Source organism: Pelecanus crispus, chromosome Z, assembly GCF_030463565.1.
Source record: "Pelecanus crispus isolate bPelCri1 chromosome Z, bPelCri1.pri, whole genome shotgun sequence".
Taxonomy (NCBI): domain Eukaryota; kingdom Metazoa; phylum Chordata; class Aves; order Pelecaniformes; family Pelecanidae; genus Pelecanus; species Pelecanus crispus.
In genome coordinates, this window is record NC_134676.1 from 41546297 (window position 1) to 41564198 (window position 17902).

Here is a 17902-nt window from a genome sequence, read left to right on the forward strand (position 1 = left end):
GTTGGAAAAATGGTATCCTTTTAACAGAAGCTGCACACAGACATAGAAACCAATGCTAGATGATAGAGCTTTCCTAATGAAAACTATTTCTGAAATCAACACAAATAACCAGGCCCCAAATTCTGCTGTTTCCATGGCAACAGGATTGGCCCTCTTGGTCTTCTTGAATTGCTGAATGACATGGAAAAATCATAAACCAAACAAAATTAACCCAAATTGCCTGTTGTACACCATGGCCGTGGGTGTCTGGGTGATGAAAATCCAAGCAAACCCTCTTCTTCAAATGCCTGGAAATGATGCTTTTTATTTCAGGGTCATGTCAATGCTATATATTAAAGACAAAAAAAAACAAACACAAAAGAACAACAACAAAAAATCAGTGCTATGAAAAACATGGCTAGTCATTTCCCCAATCCTGAGCATCCTCATCTCTCATTTACTTGAATGCATTGGTATTGAAGAATTTACACACATCCTATCTACTACATATTAAAAATACACACGTTAACAAGAACTGTTACTGTTTTATTGAAATTAATAACTATATTCCTGGCAATTCCAATCTGAAGTAGACACCAGATGTGGAAAGATCCACTGGTGGAATGACACCACAGCGTGGCAAGATATGGGTGCCCCTAAAAATGTTTCTAAGAGTATGGTTTTGCCATTTACTGCAAAACACATGTCATCAAATACTTCAGAAGCATTCTTTAGAATAAAAAGTTGTCATCATAAACATTGCATCAAAATACAATTTTTCTCAGAGAATACATAACTATTAAAGCACCCTCAATATTTATGAACTGTTACAGAACACGCAGGGTTCCTCCACTGTGAATTATTTCATAATCAATTTTTTTTTTTTAAAAGTCATGAGGAAGTGCAAGAAGTTGAACAAAAGAGAACACAAGAGAGCATGACAATAGACAAAAGCCTTTGGAAGAGACATGAAAAAGACAACAGAAGCAAACTAAGAGCTGGGCAGACTCCAGAGAGGTTTCAGCAGAAAGCATACGGAAGAAAAGTCTGTGTAAAACTGCTGTTATCATTGTGGAGGCATTTACATGGGAAATCCAATTTCCTGAAGAAGTGATGCCAGAAATGAGTGATATGACCACAGGAAAATTATTGCCACTTCTGAAGACAAATTCATATTTACGTGGAGAAAATAAGTAGCAGGAATTAGCATTAATTTGGCCTCAACGATATTTATTTAAGCTAAATACAAATTCTCTTCTCATATTGCTTTTTGCTGTCCGGCTTCTCTTTTGACAAAACCAGGAAAATTGTTCAAACCACAAAAAGACCAAAACCATACATAAATAGTCTTTAACATGTTATTTATTTTCTGTTCTCGTATTTAAAAAAAACAGTTCTAATATTGACTCATTACAGAATAAACAGTGTCTGAGAAAAAGAAAAAAAGATGCCTAGAGATTTTATGTCAATGACTCTAGGAATCAGGAATTTAGCTTATGGTTCTAACCTGTGTATCAGATGTGATACTGTGATAGTACAATTTTATTTTAAAAATGTGAAAAGAAAAGCCCCGTTTTGTTTATGCATGTTTGCTCCATGTACTTCTAGTTATTTGTCTGCTTATTAATACTCATATTATTGATGGAATCTTTTACTGAGGAGTCAGCTCTACTATATGCTATTTCCTGAGTAATATTCCAGTGTAAGACACCAGTCTGTTTCTACATACCAGTCAGATGGGTAGGGACTGCAAAGTCCCCAGTCACTCCTCCCCTGTACGCACTGGCCAGGAATACACACACTGCCGTAATGGCTAGTCCTCCTGACATGGTATTCTAGCCAGGAACTGTTAGTGCTTCTGTGACACACTACAGCTACAAACACCCTCAGTGATGCACAGTAAGATCAGTGCAGGGTTTTCCATTCACATGCTTCAGTTACGGTATCAGACAGAGGAACAGCATGCCAGAGGACTGACACATTCCCATTCCCAAGGGAACCAGTCCACCTTTGAAAGGAAAAGACATAAAGATACTAGAGATTTAATCAGGGAAATAACTGTGAGAGAAGCTGAGAAGCACAAAAAGCAAAGAGAAGGAAGACATCAAGAGCACAACCCAGAAGTCAAAGTAAAATATAAGACTTTTTAATCTCTGAACAAGAATGGCAAGTTTACCACTTTACTTTTAATTGAGCATAATGCATGGGACCATCTTCACTCTGATCACTTTTTCTATCTGTTTTTCACATAACTTAACCTGCATATCATCAAGCTAAGAATTCTATCTGTCTCTGCTTGGAAATGGTCGAGGACACTTTAAACACATCTGCAATGCAAACATAATAAATCCTAACTTCAGTGGTTTTTTTGCTTGCATATGTTGAATCAAGTTCCTGAAAATAACTATAAAAGCATTTAGGTCTCCAAAAAGCTTTATGGAGTCTACCCAGCCTCAGTTCCTAGCAGCATGGTTGTAAAATAATGTTAAAATGTAGTGACAGTATTAAATAAATCCTTACTCCTGCTCCACTGAAGTCATTTCTGGATCATTTGAGAGGCAGCTAGTTCTGGGTACAAGGAAAAAGAGGTAGTAGTTAACATTTCTTCTGTGTTTATTTCTTTGTCTTTTTAAATAAGACATCAAATTTGGGGGATGTAGTAACTAACTGTAGTGAGTATCCTTGATGGCACAAACACACAAATGTTATTGAGAGGAATGTAGTGAGCTTAGTGCCTGCAACACAAATTAGTTTGAGTAATACATTTTTTAAGCTATTTCTTGAAGTTGGGGAAGGGAAATGCACTACAGTGACTTCATACATCCAACAATAACAATAATCAGTGATGCCTCATATGAATATTTAGTTCCCCTTTCACTTGCTATGCTGCAGCCTGAACTCCTTTAAATGAAAGGAGTAACAAGAAAGCAGCTTTCTTCCACAGAGTTTTCATTGTCATATACTACAATGCATTTGAAAATGTTTGAATAGAAGGGATAGAAGTTGCATTTCAAGATTGGGTGGGCCTCTTTTCTTTTGTTTAACAAAATACTCAGGTGGTATCAGATAACTACTTATGTGAATTTATTGCTTCTGAGGCAGTCTAACTGCTAGAATCAAAAAGCGGGGGCGAGTGTTTTGGGTATTTCTCTGTAGTTGTTTTAAACGCTAATCTCAGGAAAACTGGAGGAAAACGTGTACCACAGAAGAAGAAACTCTAGAAAAAATACAATAAAGAAGAAGCAGTAAGATGAAAATTGTGCAGTGCACAAGCTAAAGGATGGAGACTGAAAAGAAACTTCAAAAACTCAAAATCTTTGGTTACAAAAACTGCAGGGAAAATGTCATACTAGAACCAACAGACACAGGTCCCTCCTCCAGAATCTTGTGTACAATACACACGTGAAAAAAGTGCAGTGGACATTTTCTAAGCTCTGCTCAGTGAGTCAAGGACTGTGTCCTTGCAGTTAAGGATTTCTACGGTCCTTTACGCCATAGCGCCTCAGTATGTTAAAGTGAAAGCACAGAGTTACAAGTTTAAAATATCTGATCATCAGCTGACACTGATTTATTAAGTGACCGCAGACAATACAGTAATATCAAGTATTAATCCACTGGCCTATCCAGCCCACAATGGAAAGACAGGGAAAATTACCTACCTACCTTCACTGAGAGAGTACAATAGCTATCCCTAACTTAGTAAATAGTAGGAACTAATTTTTAAAAAGAACTACCTCCTAAAAACTTTATGAATCATCTGACATAATGGGTGAAGGGTAGAAAATGTTTAATGAACCATTTTAATGGAATAAAAAACTGATTTCAGTCCTCCCCATGACTACAGAAACAATCATCAAAAAATAGCAAAAATGTTTTTATAGTGTAAGGGTATGATTATTCCTTACTGAGGCCCAACAGTATAAAAGCAGGCTGCTTGTAGTGAGAGGGGAAGTCAATTCACAAATGTGGCAACTTACACAGCAATTGAAACTATGAGCTGATTGCTGTACCAAACACATAATGTACTACTGCATTCAATCTATTCCTGTGAAACAAGTAAATATAATGCCAGCACCCAGCTGAAAGCTATCTTACTTAGCTGTTTCTGAAGTTTCCCTCAGCTCTTCATCCAGTCTGCATGAGTAAAAGTTATTCATATAAAGAAACAAAGAAGCAAGCAGAGCATAAGAGAGAAGCAGAGCAATAGCAGAGCAAAGAACAAATACAGTACATGCTCCTAAAATAGGCACCCAGTATTATGCACTGACCCTAAAGCTCTTCAGTTCAGTACGATACCATTTATTCCTGTGCTTGATCCAACTTTAATTTGTAACTACTTACTTAGCTCATTTGGAGGCAGAAACATAAAAGCAGCAGGGATCTGAGGCATGCCCAGTGGACAGAGCTGAAAGCATTCAGTTGCTCTACCAGATAGTTTTAAACTAGCTGCAGCCTGGGCCAAGTCAAGGACATTTACAGTTGAGTAAATTTTATTTGCAAGGGAGGCTGATCTCAACAGCTTGAAGGGGAAAGTAAGATTCCACATCATTGCAAGTCCTCTCTGATTCAGCTGTTGAGGTCACCTGCAGGTGAAAGGCTGTCACACAGATTGACTCCATTATGAGCAGCAGCATGGGCTAGAAAGCAAGTTTTACCTCATTCTTCTCTTAATACACTTCTCTTCATCATACCTTACAAGATAAGGGTGGGTGAAGGAAGAGAAAAGATGGGCAAGTTCACATGATACAACAGGCACATTGTATCCCACTTCAGTAAAAACTACCAACCAACCACACAACCCAAATCCTGGATTTACAACCCTATGTACTTTCTACAGGTGGGATTCCTCATGACCATAGGTAGTATTTCTTTTCCGGCCAGTGGAGCAATTATGAAGCCAAAAGCTGGATTTTATTTCATTTTGCTACAGGAATCTTTCTCAATTTGCAGCAGAAGGGAAGCTATCAGCTGAACACTGCTTTTCTCCCTGTGCCTTGAATGCACATACCCACTAAATCTTCATATCACAACATCCTGAAAATGCTTGCCACCAATGGGCACACTTGTCACCTTTTGATTTTTTTCTTCAGCAAAATCATGATCTCTCATCTGGCTGCTCATGACATGAAGCAGGTAGTTCCCTGAAATTGCTTAAGCTCTAAGTCCTAAAGTTTCTTTTTTACTGGTCCTTTGATCATTTGACCTTTGGTCTGGGAGGTGAATGGACTTTCCAAAGAGTTTTCAGTCTACAGGGAAAAAAAAGACGTGTGTAACAGGTGTATGTACTGCTACAGACAGTGTAACAGTAAAACACAGCAAGGAAGCAGATAAAGAAACACACTGAAGTATCAGGTTGAGGTCTGTATCAAAGGGAACTATAAGAAATAAAAATGTTTACAGGAATCAAAAGAGGAAGGGAGGGAAGCAGGAAGGGATGGAGGAAGGATGAAAAAAATTTTAGGGATGTTAAAACATGCTGGACATCTCTTTATCAGGTGACCAACAACCTCTGTGCTCCACATTCTTAGCATCACTCCACCTCTAAAAAAGTTACAGTAGCAAATAAATTTGAGTGAAGGTCCCTATGATCCCTGATTTCATGACAGTAATTTACTATTTTTCCAAGTGCCACTGCAAGAACTGATCTTCCCACTTGCTGCCTGGAATTACACCACAAATATCAGAGCAACCACCAGATTCATGAAGGAAATTATGCTGCTTTCACAACTACTGTGAGGCAGGTGTGAAAACTCCTGCCTGGGTTGAAGAGATCTATGACACCTCCAAAAGAAGTGTTCTTCATACCTAGTCACTGATGAACCATAAGGAAAAGACAATCACACTTGTGTATTTACTCATCAAAATACTTTCTAGAACAGAATGTTCACCTGTTCAAAACCTAGTATATTTGATAAAAAGAATAATTTAAAAAAAAAAAAGCATTCCTAAACAGCGTATCTTTTTAATTGATTTCCAAGGTTTTCAGTCTTGGTATACCATTTCAGTTTGTTGTTTTTGTGTCTGAAAAAAAGCAAGTTAAGGTGAGCAATTCAAATCAACTTCCTACAATTTTTTAATAGATATCTTTCCTTTCAATATACCTGCATTTAAAAAAACCTTTACACACAAGAGGCAAGAACTGAGACACTGCCTTCAGTGGTTCTGGGTAAAACCATGAAAATCAACAAGATAAGGAAGGGTGAACCTATGGACTTTCAGTGGGTTTTCTATTGAACAGGCTATCTTTGTATTACTGTTTTGGTTCAAAGCTCTGTATGATTAAGAGTTAGAACACTTTTACTTACATAGTGGTAGAAGTTATGGAAAAATATAGCATAGGTGATACCTGCGGAAGGTTAAAGTTTCTTCCTATTTTCTTTCTGGGTTGCAATTAGTGAGTGAACAGTCTGTTCCAATTTGGATTATATGGTCAAAGGGTTGATGAATGGACACTGTGCCTGAAAGTTTTTCTTCATTTTAGCAGCAGTTTCATTTAGTCCAGTACAAACCCCTCCTCTTCCTATAAACATTTATTCCCCTAGGTGTATATAAACATTGGTTCCCCTAGGTATATATACTTATTGTGTTTTGTGTTTCCATTGCACAGTGCTTTCTTTATTCCGAGTTTGACAGTGGAAGTTGTGTGGAACAACACATAAGCATTTGTAACAGTATCAGGAAGGGGCTTTCTGTTTTTCTTACAAACTCTGAAACACTATTATTAGTCTGTGGAAATAGTTTCCATTAGAACAAGTAAATGCTTACTGTACATCACTTACTTGACAATACTGTCTGGTATGTGCACGTATTCCATTGGAATCATCTCACGAAGTTCTGCCAAGGTGTTGACGTACTGTATTTTACTGCTGAATTTAGAGCTGAAACACAGAAACAACATGTTAATTCACTTTCCCCACCCCAAATCTTTTATGATCTATTAAAGAAAAAGAGAAGGCATGTACTTAATGTATTCAATAATTAGCATTTTGTTATTCATATTTCAGTTACAGAGTTCAGCTGATCATCAGCATACCTGAGTTCTAGGGAGGCTGAAATCAAGTGTAGACCTTCTGCTTAGCTTGCTCCTTGCTTAGGCTGAATCACAGTGTTTAGGACAACATTATAAATTGTAATGCCTGCATACTAGGCAATGCGATTAGTTTTACAGTTCGAAGGAGATGTGTTAAAATTCTGAAAAGAATCAAATCCCCTACAGCATACTTACATGTAAAAAGAGATGGGAAGCATTCTCTTAATGTGGTCATGATGAATTAACATCAAGTGACCGTGATGAATTAGCATTTATATTTTACACCGATTCTCAATCAAACGTAATAAAACTGAGCTTCCTCCTTTGTTTAGATGAGTACAGATCTGTTTGTGTATGTGCATCTCTATTTTTACTGCAGGGCCTTCTTATGAGGAAATACTTCCTTTGTTTATTTCAGCTGTGATACATGATCATTTATTGTGTTTGAGAAATGATCACTCGGAAAAAGGCTACATTGTTCAGAAAACACACTTAAAAAAATAAGGCTATTCACTTGACAGACCTGAATTATTTGATATGTAGCAGCTTATGAGAAACCTATCTTTCTCATTTGACTCATAAAACAATTTTCCAAATCTAGCTCTGGTTGTATTTAGATCATCTTTTAACATCAGTAACAGACACGAATGCGCATTGACTGTAACTGTTCTTAAGTGTAGGCCATGAAAAACAGAACATATTCTTCCTATTTACTGCTGATTTGTGGGTATGACCAGATAACATGAAGCCTCTGAAATAGGTCTAAGCAGAAGGTTACTGCCCCTCCCCTTACCATACATATCTTCCTGATATGGTAAAGTGAGACAACTGAAACAGTAATACATGAAGGTATTGTGAATAGTTGTTTAAGCTCATCCATTTTAATGGATTAGCATCACCAGGCACACACACTGGAGCAGGCCAATGGTCACATTCTAAGATGCATGAATCACTCACAATTGTCCAGTCAAAGCCATGACAACATACAGATAATTCTTAGCATTTTATCTAAAATGTTAATCATAGTCTGTGTCATCTGAACTGCCAGCTAAAATATCTTGGCAAGCTGCAAGCCAATCAGAAGCTTCTAAAGACTGGGCGGGGGGTGAGGGCAGGGCAGAAATCTTTCAAGGGTTAATTTTTCCACTTGAGTGTTCTCTTGGGTCCACTAATTCCCCCCCAGTGATTGATTTTACCCTTAATTGGTTTAGTGGTAGACTTGGCAATATTAGGTTAATGGTTGGACTGGATGATCTTAAAGGTCTTTTCCAACCTAAATGATTCTATGACTTCTGAGTAATTGCTTCATGTGGGAGTCTGGGAACAGGCATCCTAAATACACGAGCAAAATAAGAAGTCCTTGTTTCTTTCAGACTTTAGGGGAGGTGTGCTGCCAATAAGGGTAAACTTCCTATTATTTAAATGTTTCCATCAAATGCCAAGTATCTTTCACAGACACTTCTTTTATTAGAAATCTAATTTCTTACCTAAGATAGCTAAGATGATCTCCAGAGTGAATATCTGGTTCATAAAGAGTATCTAGGATCTACCTTTGCAACCACTAGTTCTTTTGTCCTGTGTATTCAGACAACTGTTTAGTGTTTGTCAGTCAAGATGAGTCCCAGACTCCACTGAAAGACCTTGTCAGTTTTTGAGGTAAAATTGACTGTAGCACACACTCAGTGACTTGATTGTCCCTTGCCATTTTGTTGTCCTTCAGTTTCTTGATTCCTACTGTTTTGTCTCGCATCTCAGCTGAAAAAGAATTAAAATTATGCGGCTCATGCTTAGCTGTCTCATTGAAATCTCTGCTTGCCTTGGGACCAATTCATTTCTTACTCCGAAATTCCCACCGTGCATGTCAGTGGTTTGGTGAACAGCTTGGGGCTGGCAAACTAAGCTACAGCCATTGGCCTTCCATCTAGCAGAGTTTCTATCTCCTTACATTACTTGTTACTGAATTGACTCTCTCTTTTCATGCCTCCTGGAGTTTTTTTACTCAGCTTTCTCATTGTGCTCTTCTGTCCCCAGTGAGGGTTCAAGTATCTTATGTCACCTTCCACAAAAGTCACATTGGCCATGTGTCCAGCCCACATTTTTTCAGCTCCCATTTGCACTTCACTTTCTTCTTGCACAGACAGACAATCTGCTTGGCTGAAATGGAGAGTTTTAACTGGTCTCTATTGTGTCTAGTTTTGCACTGCTAATTTGCTTTGCCAAACTATTTAGAGCAAACCTTTTCTCCGGTTTGGCAATGCAAAACCTCTAGTCACTGCTGCTCAGTATCGTCATTCTAAGTAAATGACTAATGAATTGAAACAGACCTGGCGTATTTGATTTCTAAAATTTTACTGCCTACCTTTCCTCTGGGAGCAAATAGGATGCCAACAGAAATATCACAGACACCAGATGCAACTCAGTGAATCCCATCATTACTGTTGATAATTGCAAGTGTTGTTTCCCTGTTACTCTGGTATTTTTAATTGTCACTTTCTAATTGGTAAAGACGCCACATCTGAAAGAAGCAGCTCTGTTATGACACTCTGCCTGTCGCTCTTTGGCAGTGATGGGAGAACTCATGTGCTTCCCCATCCCAATGTCACCCTGTCAGGACAGAGCACCCTGCGACATCTCCAGTGTCCTCATCTGCAGCCTGGGGGCAGACCTCGCTGAATTCTGTCATAACGCATGTTATTCGCTGTGTGGCATCTGTAGACAGTGCTTCTTCTCTCGCCTGAAGCAACTCTTTCTCACATCTGTCATTCTGCTCTCCCTGATCTCAGAATTTCAACTGCATACTCGCCCATCTTCTTTAACAACTTGTGAGGACTTGTTGTGGTTTAACCCCACCTGGCAACAAAGCACCACACAGCCGCTCGGTCACCACCCCCTGGGGATGGGGCAGAGAATCGGAAGAGTAAAAGTGAGATAACTTGTGGTTTCAGATAAAGGCAGCTTAGTAGACAAAGCAAAAGGCGCACACACAAGGAAAGCAAAGGAATTCATTCCTTCCCATTGGCAGGCAGGTGTTCAGCCATTTCCAGGAAAGCAGGGCTCCATCATGAGTAATGGTTACTTGGGAAGACAAAATGCCACAACTCCGAACATCCCCCCCTTCCTTCTTCTTCCCCAGCTTTATAGGCTGAGTATGATGTCATATGGTGTGGGATATTCCTTTGGTCAGTTGGGGTCAGCTGTCCCAGCCATGTTTCCTCAAAACTTCTTGTGCACCCCCAGCATCCTTGCTGGTGGGGTGGGGTGAGGAGCAGAAAAGGCCTTGATTCTGTGTAAGCACTGCTTAGCAATAATGAAAACATTCCTGTATTATCAATGCTGTTTAGAGCACAAATCTAAATCATAGCCCCATACTAGCTACTGTGAAGAAAATTAACTCTATCCCAGCCAAAACCAGCACAAGTCTTCAGGGCCTGTAACACATCTTTGCTTTTTTACTAATGAAAGTGTTATTTCTGGTGGCATTAAACCTTTTTTGGAACGGGAATTCCTATGCATTCAAACAGCTCAGGGTGCTGGCAGTCCTCTTGCATGAGCAGCAACCAATTTTTTTTAAACCCAGAATTGTAGCTTAATCTTGTCCTATAGCCAAGATTTTTTTTTTTTTTTTTTTTTTTTTAAGATGATCATCATTACATGCAGACCCCTTTTCTACATGCCTTTTAGCTGAGCTTGGAACAAAGACAATTTTAAGGAACTGAATTCCCAATTCTGCATACACATACAGGTTTACGATACCATGCCTGTGATATCTGCAATGAGGTACTCGTATAAATCACTTTTTTTTTTTTTTTTTTTACACTCACTTTAGGAAAGTCAGCTTCAACTGTCAAAATCCCAACATGAACTGTAAAATGATTACTCTTCAGTGAAAGATTAACAGGCATGTTCGATGATTTAGGGTGCTCCTGTATCCTTAGGGATATAGAAAATAACTGGTATTCACTACCTACCTTATAAAAGGTCGTGTCACAGCCAGAATTGTCCTGATAAACCATGATGGATGAACAATTATAAATGATTTCAAATTCTTCCGTAATCTAAGTAAAAAAGAAATGGTTTCTTAAAAAACCAAAAAAACCCACAAAACATACAGAAAGATCATATACAGCGAACACTGTCATACAGGGGAGTAACAGAAATGGATGGTATTTAAAATAATGGCTGTGGATCAGAAAGGAAAACACTACTCACCGGCGATCAATCATTTGGTAACATTTTTTCATCCAACCCAGTCCAGGCATCCTCCTTCTTGGTGTTGCTCCATTCAAGTAGACAATCATATAGTCTTCAGCCACCATCAGCTCTAACGTACTTATTACATAGCTGATAAAAGTACAGAAGTGAGTGAGCACATACTTCACATTATCCACTTAAGTCCAGACTAAATCAGTCTGCTAGGAATAAATCAAGGCAGACTAAGCAATTTATGACAAGTCAGTTTTCCTTTAAAACAAAGCAGACATTTAGCACTGGTAGCCATGCTACCTGTAGATGTATAACTAGAAAAGCACAATCTTATCTGCATCTTCAGGAATATATGGGTTTCCTTACAAAGATACAGTTTCATAGTGAGTTTTCAAATCTCACCGGTAACTTTGCTTTTTCTTAAAAGGGCATTAAATCATGAGATTTTGCAAGGGAGAGTGTGGCAGGACCATGTGAAGTTCCAGGAACTTCTGAAATTAACTCTTGAGAAACTTCTCTTCACTATTAATTGTCATGTTTGTTCAATGCAAAAATAATAAGGGTCAGGAGAAGATACTTGCCTATAATTCTTGTGATCCTCACACCGCTGCTACTGAGTCTATGACTGCCAACTACAACACTCAAGGCTAATCGAACTTGTCCATCAACCTGCCTTCTGATGGGACAGAGCACTCCATGCCATGCATCACTTCATTTTGTGAGCAAAACACTCCAAACAGTCATTAAATTCCTCAGCTTGGCAATGATAGTTCACACAGAACTGTGCTCTTGGGGCCAAACTCGCCCTATCTAGAAGAGCACAGTACTCAGTCAAATGAAAGGATAGCTTTAAATTCTTGCCCAGGACTATATATGCAGATGCTCTGCTCAGTAGAACAACTCCCAAGTGAGATAGGGACATCACAGGAATGTTCAAATTGTTCTCTCTACGATCCAGCCCCAAGGCATGTCCATGCAAAAACTACAGTGAAAAATCACCAGTCACACCTTAAAAACCTGAATGCCTGAGTGTGCTTACTACAAAAGGCATCTCTGTCCCTGAGCATAATGGCCCCTTTCACAGGTGTGTGGGAATGACTCACAGTCTAATATAACCCTTAAATTCCTTAAGATGCAGTTTCTTTAAAAGAATAGTGGGAAATTTAGTTCTGAGCAAAGAGAGAGATATTTTACTTGGGCATAAAGTATGCAGCCATTAACAGTCCCATGCATTTGATAAATCCGATCTAAATCACTATTCACTCAATGCTTTTCACTGCTCTCTTTCTCACCTTGCACTTGTGCATTCCCTGCTTTTGCCTGGTATTTGTAAAGGCTTATGCCTAACAGTGAAATATCAAAGCAAGGGATTGTATGGACATTCTGATGCAAAAAGCTTAATTTAACCAAACCTAGTGACTATTTGACAGGTTATGAAATTAGCCCTTCCCATAGGGCACCACATCTAGTGCTTTAAAGGCATTTAGACACTGAAATATACAGAAAAGTGTGAATAAGTACTTCTCAAAACAGTACAAGCCTTTCAGTTATAGAAACAGAGACAGTGAAAATTGTCTGTGTTTGCCTAGGTGCAAAGAGAATTGTGAATATTAGAAAACAATCAGTTATAATAAGAACAATCATGCGTACTTCTCATCAGGATTAAGAGGAGTATTACGACAAAAAGGAATCTATGCTAGCTTTTTAGTCAGATCTCACTTGTCTCATATTTTCACTCAACAGCTCTTAGGCACTGTGGGTTGAATTAGAACATTTGCCATTTTAGGGATGGTGAGCTCTCTTGCAAACCTTACCTAACTGGTAATTTCTTATTATTTGGTAATAATGGTAATTTGTTTATTATTTGAAAAGATGGACAGAATTTTTCTCATTGACTAGAACAATCCACTCACTCTGAAAGCAAAAAGTGCTGGTTTTGATTTTCAAAGTGTAGTTTTTCAAGTTGTGATTCTTTTAAAAAACTTTTAATCTCTAGACTGTATCAGGCAGCCACAAATGAAACAGCAGAATTTTCTGTGTGGTTCTGCATCATCTAGAATAAGTGCTGTAGAAGATGCTGCCTCAAGAGTTTTGGCTCAAACCCAACTCTTCAAAGACAGTTTTACAGGATTAGTCAAGGTAAGAAATAGGAACAAGTTAATTTGAAATGTGAAGGGATTCCAGAAGGGAAAGTAACTGCAAAACTCAGGAACAATTGAGGACAATCGTTAACAATTGTTAATCAGAAATGAGGGGTGGCTTATATACTGCGAGTGCACAATTATCTATCAGAAACATGCTGTATAAAAAATAAGAAGAGATTTAATGACTTTCAGGTCTCTCCAGACCCCTATATAATTCAGTAGTAACACAAATATTTAAATATATCAGTTACTGGATATGTTGTAAACTGTTGCACTCCCTCTATTTCAATGCAATTAATAGGCGCACAACTGAAAGAAAGGGGTGATCTGGCTTTCCTTTCTCTTGTTGTCTTACAGAGAACCAACAGTCTATAAGCCTTAAAATAAGCTGAAGTTTCACAGCCAATCTGAACTCTCTCTTATACTATCGCCCCAGAAAAAGGCAGTGACTTATAAAATTAACTTGCGCAATATCCTCAGGTGATGTGGAAAAGTCTCTTAAGACATGAAAAGGTTTTCTCTGCAAAGTCCATTTACCACCAGCTCTATCTATGAACAAGTATCCTGGGTGAATTCAAAGAACAACTATTTAACATCAGTCATGGTTACTCTCAGCTTTGTTCCCTAGTTATCAAGTTAAAACCATTGTAGTAATTCCTCCCCTCTAAATTACTGGGAATTGCATAAATCAGTTACTGTAGATGACAAGGGGGTCTTAGAGGCTCTACCAGACAAATGCTAGTAGTTGGTCTGACCTGGAACTAAAGCATTCAATCTCATTTTTCACATGTAGACAGAATGTTGGAGGCACTGGCTGTCACCACGTGCATCTTCAAGGACTGGCGTTTTAAGGAGACTGGGTATGTGCTCTTGGTGCTTCATAAGCTGCAAATAGTGAAGGCCAGGCCTCTGCTGGCTTTAGCAATGACTTACTGGGTTTTAGCATAGAAAACACTGGTATAATTGATTTTTTAACAGCTGTAAGTGGAAGTAGCTGGAGGCACTTCAGGGGAGTGCTGCCTTCACAATTTTTGGCTGCCAAACCAAGTTGCTATTAGGAACAATTTTCCTGTGATAAATTTGGGTTCACGTGGCCAAATTTGTGTCCTGCCCAACTGGCCCCTGCCACTTATAACTGAATCAGAAGCAGCTGGAATCATGAAAAATGCTTAGAGCTGTTTGTGTCAGCAACTGTCATTTATCCTGTATTTTTAAAACAAGTGTCACAAAATGGTCCTGTGACTGCTAAACACAGCCACAGCATATATTAAAAATATGATATACAGTGATACATCATGATAATATGTAATAAAAAATGAACAGTGAAAACCAGTCTGGTAGCCTAAATCCCAGCTGATTGTTCTCAGCAAGGGCTGGAAATCACTAGTGAAACAGTGCAATGATCATAGGCCCAAAGAGCTGAAGATACTGCACTCCTTGACATTTAGGGAGATACTATAGTCAGATTTGGTCCTGACAAATACATCTTAATTTGGGAGGGTGAGTACATAAAGAATACCAAAATAATACTCCACTGAGCAGTTTATCTAAAAAGGCTATTTTCCTTGTCATTCAGATCACTCCCCTTCTAATGACCAAAATTACCTCTTAATTAAAGACAGGTTATCTCTCACTACGTAACTATGAGTACTAAACTCAAAAGAGTCTGTCACATTGCTCACATATCACTCACAGGAAAAGATTTTCCATGACATAGTTGTAATCAGTTCGACTGCTGTCTGGCAAGAAGCATGCCGCAAACACAATGATAGCATTCAGACCATCACCATAGTATCCTGTGGAAAAAATGAAAAGGCATTTTTATCTTTGTCAAAGGCTCATAACATGATAAATTTAAAAAGAAACCTCCTGGAATTGAGCTACTATGTCTACTGCTGAAGACGACCAAAAACGTATAAACTATCATCAAGTGATAAGGTAGTAGGATAGTCAGTTATGTTGAATTTCTGAAAAACACACCTAGCACAACTATTACTAAACTTTTTACCGAGACCAGCAAAAAAACCTTGTAACAAACACAATCTCATCTGAACAACTGGTTCATTGCGTCTCTATGGCAATCGTGTGCTGAATACTCACCTTAAACTGAGAAATAAAGGGCTAAGGAAAATATCCTACATTTGTTATCCTGCATCGTTTGAATGATGTTTCACAAAGTCTCAGAATCCAATCTCAGTTGGCTTGCGCAGCCCCAACACCCTCAGGATATTACAATTATGACTGCAGCCCACTATACCTTAAAAGCTCCTGGGGATCAATTAAATCCTTTGCTGAAAGTTTTGTATATAATACTTTTTTTACCTTGGACACTCCAGTTGTCCAATACTGCCATTCTCTGGGCTGCACCACTGTCTAACGATAGTTGTAAACCCTCAAAGCTGCAGCACTACTGTTCTGGGGTCCACGACAGTTGCTTATTACCCAAAAGAAAATATTTTATTTTCATGATGGATTAATACTGGTTAATCTTCCCCACAATCCTTTGCAACTGCTATGGACTTCTGTATTATTAATAAATACAAAATAGTCCTGCATTTCAGTTGAAAGTTTTGTTTAAAAGATACATGCAAGCAGGAGGCAATTTATAAAGATGCTGTAGAAATGGTTGTAGGTAGATAGCACTAATGCCACACAGAGATACGAGCCGGATACAACACTTTCATAAGGAGATCTTAAGACTTTTACAGTGCTTTTTGGATACTAGAGAGCAGTATCCAAGCCTAACTCAAATGCTCGTAGAACTTCTTGCATTGTAGCCAGCCAAGCAAAGCAAAATTCTCTACGGAAAGACAGAGATAATACACAATCTGTGTGTGCTATCCAGGGAAGACTGAGACTAGTTTGTTTTCTCCTTTCTCACTCGACGCCTATGCTGAGTCTCAGCTAGCTGAAATAAGGAGAAGATGTTTATGTCAAGGAAGTAATTTCTTACATGTCTTTGTACAGATCTTAATAGAATCCAGAATCCCTGACAAAATGGGTGCTTCAAGGCACTTGCCCAAGAACTCTTTCATGCCAAGGAGAACCGCAGCTGATTAATCTCAACACTATCCCAGTCATAAGGACAGGCACAGAGACGCTCTCCATTTAGGGCTCTCAGCTGTTTCTTAATGAGCAGAAAAACACCACTGCTTCCCTGGTTCCAAAGGGGAGAAAAGAAGGATAAGTCTCTGAGAGAAAAATGCATGTCAGAAGTAAGTTGCCTGCCCTGAGCCATATTGTTTCAAATCAAGACTTCGCAAAGTAACCCACTGAAGACTTATGTTGAACTTTTTCTTTCTCAATTTGATTTGATATATTTGACTAAATATAATGCATTGGATAAGATGATAATACATATTGTTGATGGTAAAGCCAGCATTGAGTTGAGAATGCTAGCTAGCCTAGACCTCATCCACTGAAGAATCATTTGGACACTGCAGGAAGCTTTCTGTTCTTAGCCTTAACTCCATCCTTCCACGACCTTGGCATCTCTTATCTTCCCAGCACCGTGAAGTAGCTTTTTCTCTGGCTCTCAGAGGCCAAAGGCCAGCTAATCTACAGCTGGGCTTCCAGAGCTAGAGAAGCCACTGTACAACAGCAGCCCAGCATGTGTCCACAGTGCAGTATTGCTCTCTATCCTGTTGGGAAGACATGGACAGGCAGAAGAGCTCAGGATTAGGGTTTGAGTTCAAGCCAAAGGGCAATGTAGATAAAATCACTTTAAACCATGTGACATGGCACGGTGTGTCATAGCTCCAGTTCATGTTAGGATCCAGTAAACATGAACATCATATCTATACAGATATGGGTGATTGACTTTGGTGTCCCAGTGAAGATGTCAATGTCAAATTCGAAGAGTAGCATTGCATTCTCTAGCAAGGATGCACACAGGGAGGGGGAAGAAACTCCAGTCCTGTTTTCAGCACCTTCACCTTTTAAGAGTTTGACATGAAGGAATATACCAGTCTTCTCAAAAGAAACAAAGAGGAAAGAACTCTGCCTCCCACACTCATTACTTAATACTACTCTCTGTTATGTTTCCATCTTCTCAATATACCCACATACTTTCAAAGAGACAGTACTCATTTCACCTGTCCCAACCTAGCTAATCCCTCAGCTAAATCATTATGGAATAAACCAGTATTTTTTTCACCCCTCAGCTTTACAAATAGGGAGATTTCCTTCCTTCCATAAATTTAAAAATCCTTAAAAGACTTTCAGGACAATTTATATCATGCTGCCATAAAGCAATCTGTCCAGCTGGCTCAGGCATTTGGCAGCAAGAGCACATTGTGGCAGGTGTGTCCACTAAATTACACAGCACAGTATGCAGTTCATGTAAAGCAAAATCATTATGTGCACATGCTACCTAACAGCACACAGAAGAAAAACCCACAGATAAATCTAAGCCAGTTTTTCTTACACATGCTTGTAGACAAGGAATGTTCACCCAATGGAGAAGTGCTTTTTAATTCATCACTAGAATCCAGTAAAAGCCATTTGCCCAAATTCTCAGTCAGCCTATGCAAAGAGACAGATCTCT

The 17902-nt window shown here is 38.8% G+C and overlaps 1 protein-coding gene across 1 annotated transcript in view; it reads right to left on the reverse strand.

The window, feature by feature from the left end:
- Positions 1–303: 303 nt before the first annotated feature.
- PRUNE2 (prune homolog 2 with BCH domain) overlaps positions 304–17902 on the reverse strand; it is a 141984-nt gene continuing 124385 nt past the window's right edge. Inside the window, exons 13-20 of the mRNA XM_075727093.1 lie at positions 15050–15152; positions 11219–11350; positions 10978–11064; positions 6759–6857; positions 4635–4670; positions 4075–4113; positions 2500–2547; positions 304–325 (exon numbers count right to left, since the gene is read on the reverse strand). Coding sequence (XP_075583208.1) covers positions 304–325; positions 2500–2547; positions 4075–4113; positions 4635–4670; positions 6759–6857; positions 10978–11064; positions 11219–11350; positions 15050–15152 — 566 coding nt within the window. The remainder of the gene's footprint in view (positions 326–2499; positions 2548–4074; positions 4114–4634; positions 4671–6758; positions 6858–10977; positions 11065–11218; positions 11351–15049; positions 15153–17902) is intronic.